Source organism: Macadamia integrifolia, chromosome 9, assembly GCF_013358625.1.
Source record: "Macadamia integrifolia cultivar HAES 741 chromosome 9, SCU_Mint_v3, whole genome shotgun sequence".
In the NCBI taxonomy this organism is placed as follows: domain Eukaryota; kingdom Viridiplantae; phylum Streptophyta; class Magnoliopsida; order Proteales; family Proteaceae; genus Macadamia; species Macadamia integrifolia.
The window spans coordinates 14,698,660-14,712,538 of NC_056565.1; the positions used below are offsets into that span (position 1 = coordinate 14,698,660).

Here is a 13,879-nt window from a genome sequence, read left to right on the forward strand (position 1 = left end):
TCTGTCTCAAATTCTTTTCTAGAAACGAAGAAACAAGTCCAATTTGTTTCGTCAAATTCGTTTTTAGAATTGTAAATAAGTATAAATTTTGATTTATATTTCTAGACACAAGTGAAACAAAATAACTTTATCAAATGATTTTTAGGCTGGTTCTTCATTTCTGAGAATAAGAAACGACAAAAAGGAAACGTTGTCAAACGGTGCCTAACTTCTGACCTTTACCGCTAACTGAGGAGATATTGAGATTAAATTTTTGTTTTTCTTCTCCACCAGAACAAGTTAAACTTATCAAACACATCACTGATATCTAACCAAAAAGAAAACATCTCCCACGGCCACTGATTGAGAAATCTAATTATTAAATACGGTCAACCGGTGCAGGGATTTGTTTAACAGGGTATGTAGTTCTAACGAATCTTTGGAAATTTCAGTTCCCGTGATCTTTCAAGATATGAGACGAGACGTTTGAGTTGGAATTATCTTTTTTTCTTGTTTTTGTTCTCTAGGGAATAGTATTATTGGAAATTTTTTGGGTAAAAACTTCTATTGGAATCAAATGGGTTGATACTTGATCAGACAGGACATTAGCACTGTTTCTGAATCAGAAAAGCAACAGAAACATGTTAAAAAGTACTTCCCGCACTTCAACACCTATTTTTATTTTTTAATGTTGAAAGATACAATGAGATTAGAGAACAATGATCACCATGTGGCAAGTTCAAATTACAGTAACTCTAATTACTTCCTTAATCCTATGTGAATAATAATGATTGACAATGAAACCAAAAAAAAAAGTTCCATCTGAGTTTTCAACTGGCTCTGCTTTGTCGAGATCATCCAACCCAAGCCAAAGGCATTATAATTCCACCATGATCAACATCATGATCATTCTCCTCATCAGTGCAGGAATATCCTTTACTTTCTCAGGCATGTTCGACTGCACCATCACCGAATATCATTTGAAATTCCGGCCACTGAGGAAGACCAAACCTTCTGAATCTTACCCCAGTTTTGGTTAGCCTGACATTTAAAAGATTTCACTGTCATAAATACAAAACAAAAATTTTAAATGTTCCAAATTAAATCTAGAGTAAAAATGACTAATCTTACCTCAAACTAACTAGGAGGGACAAAAAAAGACCCCATTTAACCTTCTACTAACTAAAGACTGAAAATGAGGTCACAGGAAACAAGTTCTTATGCAAAGATAAAATTGGTCCAGACTTTACATCAACTTTCAACCAAGGCTTAAAAACAAGGAATCAGTATCAGAATCGGCTAAGAAACCCTAGACCCTATTTTTTTTATCAGGATCAGTCTGATCTGGATTGGCTGGCATCAGGATCAGCCCGAATCAGCTGATCCGATTTTTCAAACCAGACTTTCAACAGCCAATAAAATTGACAAATTGATTTCCAATAAATAGATTATGAACTGAAGCCAGATCCTTGTTAACCAAACATTTCAATCTAGATAATCAAGCATTTCAGCAGCATTAACCATTACTAAATCCACAGATCTATAATACACAATTTCGATAATCAAGCATTTCAGCAATCTTAATTATTACCGAATCTAGATAATCAAGCATTTCAGCAATGTTAAACCATACATTCAAGCAAATCAATATGCACAAATATAGGAAGATCTTTTCAATCCACATATCTAACTAAAAGAGAGAGAGAGAGAGAGAGAGAGAGAGAGAGAGAGATGATGCCCTGACTAACATGGCTTGGTTTTATGCCAAAATAAAAAATTGAGAAATAAGAAGAGGATCATGAATGGGTGAGAATATGCTCTCACTATTTCATAATTTATAAGCAGTTCATGGGTAGCAGAACCTGAATGTATAGACATAAAACATGGTTGGAATATAACAAATCTGGTGCCAATTTACCCACATGTGGAGTCCTTAAGCATTTAGGTCCTCGAGCATTTCCTGTCCAATGGAAATACAGGGTTAGACATGGAATCACCAATGAAAGAACCTGGGCATAATTTAGTTCAGAAAAAAAGGTGATAATGGCATAATGTCATTACCTGACTGCTTCCACTTTTATCTTGACATTGATACTTGATCAAACTTGCCACATGTTGGGCAACCCATATCGATCCAGCCCCAGTAGAACAAAAAGCATGAGTGTGACCCTCCCTTTCTATTGATAAAGCAACATCTGGGGCCTGCTTGGAGATCTGCTAAGAGCAAATAAGATCAGCAAAAAACTGGTTGGAGGGGGAAAATTGAGGGTTAAGGATTCCAGTCCCAGTCCCTGCTGGCTACATGTACTTTTCAATAGGGAAACATGACAATCATGGGGGGAAAGTCTGTGAAAAGTGCTCTGGCTTTGTGTATGGTAGTTGCAGTACTGAATTCTATCCCAAGGACACTCAATCAATGAGCCACCTCTCTGGATTCTGGCAACCCAAGGACCATAATATGATCTGGCTTGCCATTTACATGCAGGCCATTTCTTTAAACCATTTAAGGTGGGTTACAGAAATACTGTTTTGCCATTCTGCCCTTTATGTCAAACCTAAACCTAAATAACTACATTTATTCAGAGGAGTGATTGGATGGCTTGGATCATCAAGTCAGTATTCTTTCTCTTTGCTGTCTTGTCCAGGAGATGGCCAATTAATTTTGGGGTATAACAAACATCTGAAATGAAGAAAAGTCTTAATAGGTCTCCATGATCATACACATGAAATTTACTAACTGATGCCATGTCTCAGTTGTGAAATCTTGCACATTGCTCAAGCTTGTCAAAAACATGTAGCAGCACAGATTTTTTTTTTTTAGATGGATACAATATAGAAAGAGGGGGAGGGGGAAGACAACAGCCAAGAGACTCAAACTTGAGACCTCCTGGTGAGTGGACTTTAGCCTGAACATTATTATGATAGTAAGAGTACTTATAGATAAATTGCTAATTAAAACTGGTATTCAGGCTAAAGCTGTGTATGTTAGACTAACGGCTGGTAAAAGGATGCAGAAATAGTGCAATGCGATTGCTAAAACATTGCAAAATTTCCCCTCATTACACATCATTAGAACCCAGAATGGGAAGTGAGATTATTTTTCGGTTTCAGAGAGAGTAATAACCATAGGCATGTCAGGGGAGCATCATGGAGGCAGGGTCATACATTTGAATATGTCAATTCATGGTCTCAATGACCTCCCAGGTAGGCATGCAAATTGTACCCTACACTCTGGCAAGAAGCGACAAAATACAGTGCTTACCTCTTCAAACATTGTCAATGGACCCCAGTGATCATCAATGCCAAACAAAAAGGCGATTTTATCCTGCCTCCCTCTTATGAACATCCAGTCTGGAACTTCTGAAAGCTATATTTGGAAGATTATGATCAGGCAAGTAAAAATTTCAGTTCCTTCGACATATATGTATATATATATATATATATATATATATAAGCAATGAAACTGGCAATGTCTAAGATACCAATTCTACATCTTTTGTCATTCAAAGACAATACCAAATACATAGTTATAGGAGTAATGGGAGGAAAGACAGATGAATAGCAAGAATGACAGAGTCAACTACCATTCCAGACACCAGAACTGACTAATGTACACAACAAAAAATTACAAGAAACCCTAATTACATGATATACACAAAAGAAAACAACAGAGCTGCAATGCCAAATAACAGTTCAAGTTGCAACACAGCAAACAAACCGTGAAATTTCAGGCCCCTTAAAATTGATTCTCTCCCCTATATTCACTTTCTTGCACCTTGATCGCCTTTGTTCCCCTTGGCTCCGTGACAATTATGCTTTTGTTCCTTGGGTGTAAAACCAAAAAAGTGCAAAAAAGTGGGTGACATCATCAGAATTCAATTCAAACCCGTAGGGTTGCTACATATCAGGTCCAACGCTAGCTGCAATAGGACTTTAAAAGTATTACAACTGATCAAAGGACTCTTTGTTCCCATAGATTTTTCAGTTGAGAGTCCCAACCCACATTCCCACTAAGATAGAGTATTACGATGTGATATTGTGCTCCCAATACAAATATATGATTGAGAAGACAAAACAAAATATGATTTCGGAATTCAGATTTAGGCTCAGAATGATATAATTCAATATCTTTAATCAAATCAATTAAAATTACTCTGTAATTAACTTAATATAGTAATGTTAAAAGAAGTTAACATATTATGCCACATAATCAAGATGATTTCTCTGCTAATTTGATAGGTGCAGCTAGAGCAATTTGATCAACAGACCCAGTAGTTTGATTCCAATAGGAAGGAATCCAATAGGAGGCAAGAGAAAATAGAAGAGAGGAGAGAATTTTCTGTACAGAACAGATTCAATAACAAAGAATAAATAATAATGGAAATAAGCCAGTCCATTGAAATAAATATTCCGAATCAGCAAGAGAATATGAAAGTGACATGCAGAATCAAAACTAAATGAAAATTATTCTGATCCAATCAATTTAAGAAGAAAAGCTACATAATAACCTCTGCAGAACACAAATCTGGAAATAAATGAAGAAGAGCAGAAGTAAAATATAGCAACAGAACAATGTAATCGCAAGCAGCAGCAATTAGATAAAGCAGAAAACTCCTACCACTGGCCCAGGACTTCCTACTCAAACCTTCAAAATGAATTCTTTACTCCAAAATATAAACCAACCCAAACCACCCCCCCCAAAAAAAAAAAAAAAAAAAAAAAAAAACCAGCTACAGGCGTAATTGAATAACTGACTCCTATTAATAGAAGACAACTTAAACTCACAGTTGGACTCTCAAACCAATTTCTCATCTGACTCGACTTCTTATTTACTAGGTAAACTCTTTACTAACTAAAGAGATAACAATGAATTAAAAGTGAACTCAAATACTTTCTGAATGCTGTAAGTTCATATATAACATGAACAGTCACCAGTTAAAAGAAATCAATTTCAAGCTAGAAATGTTAGAATATTTTTTATCTTCAACAAATACAACCATTTAAGCGTGGTTACCACAAGCAATGGATCACTAGCGAATGCCCCATGCCATGATGCAATTATTATGACATGCTATGAACTATATCCCTTGCATCACACAGCAGCTTTTGATCCTTGACATTAGTTCTATTATTTTGAATAGAACTTAAATGTAAACAAGTGATATTTCACCTTTATGAACTCCGTCATCGCCATGAAGAGGACATTTCGCACACAATGGTACTGCAGATCAACAAAATATATGTACAAGTTAATAAAGTATGTATAATTTTAAGAAATGTTCTATCAGCCAAGTATGTGAGGCAAGGATTAGATTTGAGACTATAACATAGAAAATTGTCTAGATGAAGAGTGTTTAGATACATTTAGAGATTACCTCTGGTTAAAGGAAAGCTTTAACTAAAAATAACCGGACAGACAACATGCATCAGCATATTAAAGCCAATACACCGTTATATCTTTTTGTCCCCCATTGTCCACCATTGCCAGATACACCATTATTGCTGTAACTCTTGGGAGTCACAACCATGAGGTTTGACTCCCTCAATCTAATGTTTATATAATGACCAAAAGACAAGGGGAAAAAAGGGAAACTAACAAGAAACAATAAGATAAATAAAAGAGGGAGAAAGAGAGGGCATAGTTACTGTTCACGTGAACAGTACCCAAAAACGTAAACACGGTAACAGTAGTCATTTACAGTATATTCACAGTCTCCACAACATATTTCCATTTCAAGACGTAGCAAAATATACTATACAAGTCCTGCAGGGAACCGTGCCCATGGCTTGCTATTTCTTTGGAAACAGTATGATAAGATGATAATGATTATCATCTCACTATCTAGAATATTAAAATTATGATTCCAACGAAGTTGTAATTGTGCATACATGACCTCTATTATCCAAAACCCCTTCACCAACATGCTAATCTCTCCAAAGAGCTGTAAATTAAGTAATGGTTGATGAAGTAGCTAGAAATATCAGCAGATATTCCACATAGATAATGGGTTGCACTGAAGCAGGAGAAGGGGGTGAAACATAGGCTCCTCAAGAAGAAAACTAACATTTTTGATCAAGTGCTAAAACCAGCCATATGGAATCGAATAAGATTTAAGGAAAGAGTTCACCCTATCATATCTTTAAATAAAGTAGCTTTGCATCTATATAGCATTAACTGCATCTGTATAGTATGAGATGGGAAAGTTTCACCTGCAGCAGGTGAGTGCAAGTAGCTTCAACTGCTGTAGAAGACCATGAGCTCCCAAGGTATCTCCTCACTAGCGCCCTGGTAACCCTGCTTGGAAGAAAGCCCAACACAGCTACAATAGAACTGAGGGTAACGCATAGAGCTTGAGACCTGAAACAAAAAATGTATTAACAAGCCCTATGAATGCCTTGCTCTTAGGAATATTGCCAAAAACAAGGTATAAATGCTTAAATGATTTCAGTATAGAAGCAGTTCAGAATGCTAGCCATTGACATGGCATGAACGAAGAACCGTAGAGAATCGAGACAAACAAGAACCACCAAATCTCTAGACGGTTACATTTTTCATTTTGAAGAACCAGAAGAACATAGATGGGCTCTCTCACCTAACGAGAGAAATGTGTTCCTCAACCTCCTTGCTGGGCACTTAAGTTACCTTAGAGGCTAATATAACTCTCACAAAGATCAGCTAATCCAACTGTTATTAAGACGCGATTGCCAAGGCCAAGGTGTCAGGGGAATGAATGTACATAGAGACTTCCATGCTGGGCAATTGCAAGAGTCTCGCTGTGACTTATTTTCCAATTTCCTTTTAGGCATGTTGGGCCCTTTTACTAAACTTCTTATTTTCATTCTCCTAAGTAAATCATTGTTTATAAAAGTTAAAAGCAAAAAAGGTCCAGTGTTCACTACAAAACAATCATAGTCACAAGTCTTCCACCTAGAAAACTTCGGGGGAAGGAGTTCTTATATAATTATATTGTTATCACCGTTTTCCAAGACTCGCAATAAAGCAGTAAAGTAGTTCCATGATTCCATCCATTTAACAGTGACTATCATTTCTCAGGAGAATCATGTACCAAGTTCAAGAAGTTTATTCCTGGAATTCAAATATATAATTAAATAATAAACATACATTTATGTATATTCACAAAAAGAAAAAAATAATGGAGTTCTATTTTTTTCCATCTGCTAGGAATCAAAGTATATAGAACAAGTTCAAAAAGTGTCAGACATTGATGTAAGAAGGCAAGATAAGGCATTTTCAAGAGGTTCAAACAGAAATGGGCCACAGATATGAAACTCAAACCACAAACCACAAACTTCAGTTTTTTTGCTAATGAATGTTAGGCACAATTCTAAATAAACACTAAAATACAAGTTCCATGTTGACATATAAGCATATTTTCCATCTTGATGTACTCAGGTAAATAACCAATAGTAACGCCCAAGCAATGTACATGACCTCACAAGTTGCATATGTTCATGCATAACCATCATGGGAGTTCACAATTGACAAGTCTCATGAATTCAAACAAGTCCAACTCTTCCATTTTCTAGTGAAAATAGAGAACACATTAGAAGAATGTATCTTCAACATTTAACCCTGAGCTCTTCCCCTAATGTAATATGTGAGTGTAAGAGGATGAAGGAAAAAGGGATTGAACCAAGACGGAGAAGTCAGGGAGACTGTTTTAGCAAAAATTGATCCATTTTACATTTTTTTCTTTTCCTGTTACTAAAGCAGTTGCCCTACTTGTTGCTAGTTTCCAAAGAACTTCGTCATAGCTATGAGTTGAAGCCTCGAAGAGCTAGTATTTAAATTATTGCTCAAAGGGGTAGTGAGTAGGTATGCACAACAAAGTCTTACGGAAAATGCATGTGTCAACAGAAAGACTGCAGAGGCTCTGTTTAAGAAATCAAATGAGAAGATGGGATGGATTATCTCATGAACAAGAAAGAATTATACGCTGAAATCTTCCCAATCACAGACTGCTTGAAAGATTTCTTGTCCAAAGTCAGAAAAGGATAAAGCCCTATACAGTATTTCACCTGAAAATCCAACAAAAGTGGAGTTTTACTATATTGAATCTTTCAAATATGAGTAAATAAAACATGGCATCATTAATAGCCAAATAAAATTCGGTATGAAGTATTCATCACCTGCTCTGGTACTCTCTTAAATATTTCCACTGATATATAGGAACCAATAGAGTGTCCAACCTTCAACAAGAGAGTACGAGTCAGTCACAGAAAACTCATAGAACATTAAAAGTAACTTCATTAACAACACATAACAAGGAAAAGAAAACACTGCCAGGGTCGCGTGGATTACCCCTAACCAGTTTCTCATGGTTAATGTTAAATAATCTCAGAAGGTTAACTGCTTCAGCAATCAGTACAGGTATATTTCCATTGATAATATACAACATTTATAAAACAAAAGCAGCTATAGCATATCTACAATTCTGTCCCAGATTGAAGGCTAATTTTCTCTGTCCTATCTATAATTCAGTTAGGAAAAAAAAAATGAGCAGCAGCTACCAATAGTTGTCAAGGCTTCGCCTAGGCATCCAGGCGCTTGATTGGATCCAAGGCGATAGCACGCCTTGTTGACCTTATTGCTTTGTTTTCTGATGAATATGCTTGCATTAATGTTGTGCTTTGCCTATTATATGTTAATTTTCTTATATTTGGCCATTACTAGTATAATTATAACTCGGCAAACAGCCTCTCCGCAAAGAGGGGGTAAGGTTGCATACATTATGACCCTCCCTAGAGTGGCGGGAGCCTCATGCACTGGGTACGGCTTTTTTTTAGTATAACTATAACATATAGCATTGATATGGCTTCTATGTTTCACATAATATAATTATATAAAATTACCATTGGTATATTATATATAGTCACTAATGCACGCCTAGAGCACCTTGTTGCCTAAGCACCCTCTCCAACGCCTTAAGTCACTTAGTCGCCTTCATGGTTCAAGAACTCGGTCGAAACCTGTGAAATTTCGAAGGTTTTGACCGTATCTCCAAGGGTTGAAACGATATGTCTTGTGACTTTTAAAAGTCACAGGTTTCAAGTCTATGAGCATGTCCTTTGGTTTTTTTTTTTTTTTCCCCAGCGTGAGACTAGGAAGAAGACAGGTGTTTAGGCTGTTAAAATTTAGCATTCTCTCTTCTTCTTTCTTTTCTTTTTTTATTCTATTTCTGTTAAAATAATTCCCATAGTATTTTGAGATACATTGAGCTCTCAGTAACCTGTTTTTGCATCATATTACCACCCACTCTAGATGCCATGTGCGACAAACTGGACCAACCACATCATGTAGGTGGAATGTTCCTTCTTAATCCCATGATCCGACTCACGGTCGTGGACTCGTGGTTGTTATTTTTTCAAAAAGTTCATGCACTTCTACGACTTGGACAGAGGAACTAGAAAACACAGCAAGCTGTCTTCTACATTATAAATTTGCTATAATAAAATGGACAATACCAATAAGAGAGGAATTTCTGTATGACGAATTTCTTGCTTAATGAAGTCCATCTGCATGGGAAGAGATTGGCTGGATATTAGAATTCCTCCAACACGCATAACACATTAAGTAGTTTAATTGCACATGAACAGCACTAGGCACAACATGTTCAACCACTAACTAAATGAGATGCAAATGAGAGATAAAAGGAATTTGGAGAAGTTACTTCAAGAGAACCAAGCTTGCTATTAGGACAAGCATCATTTACGAAAATTTTCATGGAAAATTCATCAAAATGGAAATCGGGAAATTGCCATCTATTTACAGAAATGAATTTTTCAATTTGAAAAAAAAAAAAAAAAAGAAGTGTTTTAATGTAAAGAACACCAACATCAGCCTTTTAACGAAGTCAAATGATACCGGCTTTTACAATTTTTTATATTCATACACAACTATAACATTACCTTATGATCTATCTGATCTTGTAATGAGAACAAACATCCATGCTCCCAATTCTAGCAGAAACAGAAAGAAAAAAAAAAAAAAAACTGTTAGCGTCATATCCATACCATTTATTTGGTAAAGCAAAAATTACAATAAAAATTTGCATTGGTTCAGAAACTTGCAAATTTCCATATCATGTAAAAGAATATGCAGCTAACGCATTTCCATATCATATCTTATGCTGAAATAAGAAAGAAGAACAAAAATTCTCAGCAAAAACAACACAATATGAAACCTAGAAGAGAATAACGTACTAGCTAGAAAAGCATTGTTTGTTCTTTTCCAGTACCATTCCAGCAAAAAATGTACCATAGGATTTCCGATTAGTTGATGTGCTATAATAAAAGGATAACTAGACTTCAGCATTCAAAAACAACATATGAGTTTTCCCTGCAAATCCATAATAAAAATATTTATTATACCTATCAAAAAAAAAAAAAAAAATAGACCAGATACCTATTCAGGACACAAGAACAAAGCCAGATGGTTTTTACATTTAAGAAACATCTTTAACACTTTCAAAACCCAGTTTGGGAAAGAATGTGGAGAAGGTTGTGGGTATTTTTTTTTTTTCCTGGATAGATTAAAATGGAAAAAGTTGTTTGGATAAGAATTTACCACAGCGCACAAAATGTTGATCTATTTCAGGCAACCAAAACAAAACCAGTGGGATTGGTGGGCTGGGGGAATGATTTCATTCCAAACCAGAAATAAGTTCAAGTTATTGCGTCAAAGCATACAAATTCATCAACCCCATCCATCCAGGCATTAAAATATCATTAACCTTGGTAAATGTGTAACTCCTAGACATGCCAGTGATTATAAGCAAACTAAAGCAATACATAATAAATCACCATTCTACAATTGCAGGAACTTCAGAGCTCTAGCTATACATATAACATGGAAATACTGTTACGTTTCAGTATAAATTTCAGTCCGGGCAGTGAGTAGCAACCTTTCTTGTATGAGAGATGTGCCCAATTGCTGAAGATGTTAGTCAAAAGTGTGGATGTTAGCATACTGATATCAGCTCCAAATTGAAGCACCAAGAAATGGGGAAAAGCACTAATCTCTTGCCTGTTACCGATGAAGTTTCTCCAAGCAGCTCATATAGTGCTTCAACAAATTCTTTGTAATACGAAACAACACCTATAATAACCACCCAAACTACCAGGTCTCAAATTTTTCAACTTAAAAAAAAAAATAATATATATATATATATATATATATAAAAAGTTTCCATGACATTGCCGGATAGTTGCAAAACCTGGATTTCCAGGGATGAACAGAACATGAAATGAAGGATCCTCTGCACGCAACTCGAGTAACTCGGTCATATGACTGGAAATTAGACGAAAATGAGATCCATCGGAATTGCTTGTTCACTACTGTTTAACTAAATAAAGAGAAAGAGCAGATGGTAATGGGGTAATGCACCTTGAAACACTGCAGATTCGATAAGTTGCCTGCTTCCTTTCATGAGAAATCTGTTGACCAACACCATCATCTTTGATCTTCGTTGTGCACATATTCCGGGGTCTTTCCACAACATTTTTGGAACCAAGGAGATTGAGAAATCGAAGTAAATGATTTGAGAAATTGCACTAAAAATATTAAAGAGAAGAAGTATCAGAATGAAAGAAGAAAACGTTTAGGTAATTACCTGAAACTGCAAATGGAGAGCGGGAACGACAGGTAGCAAGAAACGAACGATGGAATCCGGAGTAGCATCCTCGCTATTTCTCTGAAGAAGGGAAAAAGTTCGCGCAGTGGTCCAGGACCACGCAGCCTGGCAGCGATCCATTAATACCCCTATTTGACCGGATTAATTTACTCTTCTAATGATGGTCCGTGGAATGTATTACCCTATGAAATGATTCCTCCACCCTTGTGGAATACAAAAAATACATCCTCTATATATGCTCATGTAAATACCCTGGCCCCACATCATGAATTTAAAAAGAAGCGACCAATTAATTCATTATCATACTTTAAGAAGTTAGAATAGTGTAATTGGTTTTCGTTTGGAATCCACTCTCACTAACATCATAGATAGCCATTCGTCAAGCGACCAAGCAATATGCGTCAATGTATTCTTTCTGTACCCCAAGACCCATTGAGGGTTTGGAACCATGCACTCTTGTCTCTCGTAGTTCTTCTGGTTTTGTGAATAAACTTTATTGTGTTATTTTATACGATATTGATAACATGTCAAAAAAAAATTCCTCATCCACCAAACTTGAATTATCCTATTTTGATATGTGTACAAATTGTTTACGTCTTCTTAAGCAAATCAAGTTGTGTTTGAAGATCAAGACTCATGAATTGGTGTTGCAGGTGTTGAAGATATAAAGTCATTGAAAAGAGATGAGAGGTTGTGACCTCCTGTTGAGTGTGGACTTATCGCACTACAACCTCACTAATTTTGCTAAGCAGTTGTCATTGGTTGATTGTTTAATGTCATATTTTGTTTTGCAGACTTTTTGACTTTGGTTGTTTAATGTTCTCTCATCTTTAATTTGATTAAAAGAAAAAATCCCAACCCCCAACTCCTCACATAAAGAGCTGGCAAGCTAGAGATTTTGCCATTGGATTGAAGTGGGGATTGTCTAACTGGGCCAGAGAAGACAAATAACTATTTCAGAATAGAAATAACCCAAGGCCCAAAAAGAGCCAGGAATGAAAATCCAGCCCAGATAGGGCCCAGTCTGGTACACTTTAGATTTAAATCCAAATTTATTAAGGCCTGTCCTATTACAGTTTGTAAGTGCCATTTAAAGTTCATTAAATGCCCAACTCAGCTCCGTCGCAGCCAAGGTTTAAAAACTTGGGAACGGTTCGCTCAGGATCAGACTAGATCGGATCCATTTACCCAAAAAAACGATTTTTTAGATTTTTTACCCTAAGATAGTATCACTGGATTGGTATTGAATCAATTAAGATTTAAAATTAGGAATCCACATCCTCTATAGTGAGCAATGAGATGCGGTATTAGACAGTTGAAAGCATTTGGGCATATATCTCAAGGGGCTCCCAACCACCCGACGTTCTTTTGCACCAATGCAATGGCTGCAGATAATTTTCACGCCAACATAGGTCTCAACCGATACCAATCCCATTCGGACAATTTTGATCAATTCGATATTTTTTTTTTAAATATGAGCAGAGTTGATATGTCAAAACTATAATAGACACTATCAAAAATCAATTTATTCATAGTTTGAACCAGTCCAATTGATAGATATTAGTAAATAATTACTCGTAAGAAAACAAATAAATAGGATACAAAGTCATAAAAGAACTAAACACGCAAATCAACTCATGATTTAATAATAGGAAAAACTTTTCCATGAGGCTAAAGTATTTACTTTCTTCTCACATGGAATTTTTTTATATTATTTTCTCTCTTCTATTCTGACCAATGGACCCTATATGCAAAATTTTGTTATCCACACTACCATTAATGCAATATGCAGATTCTTCCCCACACTCAAATTGGAAGGAACCCTCTCCCTTAAATAATATCTTTTTCATTAAATCTTCACCGCTGTGATGGATTGAGTAGGTAAACCTTATCCTAAGTACACCTCCAATATCTCAAACATCTTATATGTGTTAATTTAGTTAATAAAAATTGTTTAAGAATTGACCCAACTAGTCACCAATATATTCAATATGTTTATGCACTACATAGCATCAACACAATGTCGAATGTTCCACCACCACCATATCAAGCATCAACTCATCTAGAAGTTACCTTCACGATCATATCATCAACATTATATGACAACATGATCACACTAATAAAAATAATTAAAATAAAAATTTAGGGGAAAATTTTTCTTCTCACAAAAAAAAAGATTCACCACAAATCGAAGAAGGATTCAACCACGAATCTATCTTTACCCCATGTCATTGGTGAGGGAATTC

General features: G+C 35.8%; 1 protein-coding gene across 2 annotated transcripts; it reads right to left on the reverse strand.

Moving 5' to 3' along the window:
* Window positions 1-619: 619 nt before the first annotated feature.
* On the reverse strand, window positions 620-11,749 carry LOC122090104 (lipid droplet-associated hydrolase). 2 transcript variants are annotated; one of them, XM_042659945.1, is made up of 15 exons: window positions 11,613-11,749; window positions 11,387-11,488; window positions 11,217-11,290; window positions 11,027-11,098; window positions 10,905-10,933; window positions 9,910-9,960; window positions 9,466-9,516; window positions 8,131-8,190; window positions 7,937-8,019; window positions 6,190-6,337; window positions 5,150-5,200; window positions 3,242-3,346; window positions 2,041-2,193; window positions 1,902-1,939; window positions 620-1,020 (listed from the first exon to the last, which is right to left on the reverse strand). In XM_042659945.1, the coding sequence occupies exons 1-14, from the start codon at window positions 11,678-11,680 to the stop codon at window positions 1,913-1,915; spliced, it is 1,074 nt and encodes a 357-aa protein (XP_042515879.1). In that variant the 5' UTR covers window positions 11,681-11,749; the 3' UTR covers window positions 620-1,020; window positions 1,902-1,912. The 2 variants fall into 2 exon arrangements, with proteins under 2 accessions (XP_042515879.1, XP_042515880.1); XM_042659946.1 differs by having other exon boundaries at window positions 1,898-1,939.
* Window positions 11,750-13,879: the final 2,130 nt, after the last annotated feature.

Excerpts from the sequence above, each read along its gene's own strand:
- LOC122090104 (XM_042659945.1), bottom strand. The coding sequence starts at position 11,680 with ATGCTACTCCGGATTCCATCGTTCGTTTCTTGCTACCTGTCGTTCCCG. Across the intron at positions 11,291-11,386 it reads CGAATCTGCAGTGTTTCAAG|TCATATGACCGAGTTACTCG; the intron begins GTGCATTACCCC and ends TCTAATTTCCAG. Across the intron at positions 9,961-10,904 it reads ACATCTCTCATACAAGAAAG|AATTGGGAGCATGGATGTTT; the intron begins GTTGCTACTCAC and ends TGTTTCTGCTAG.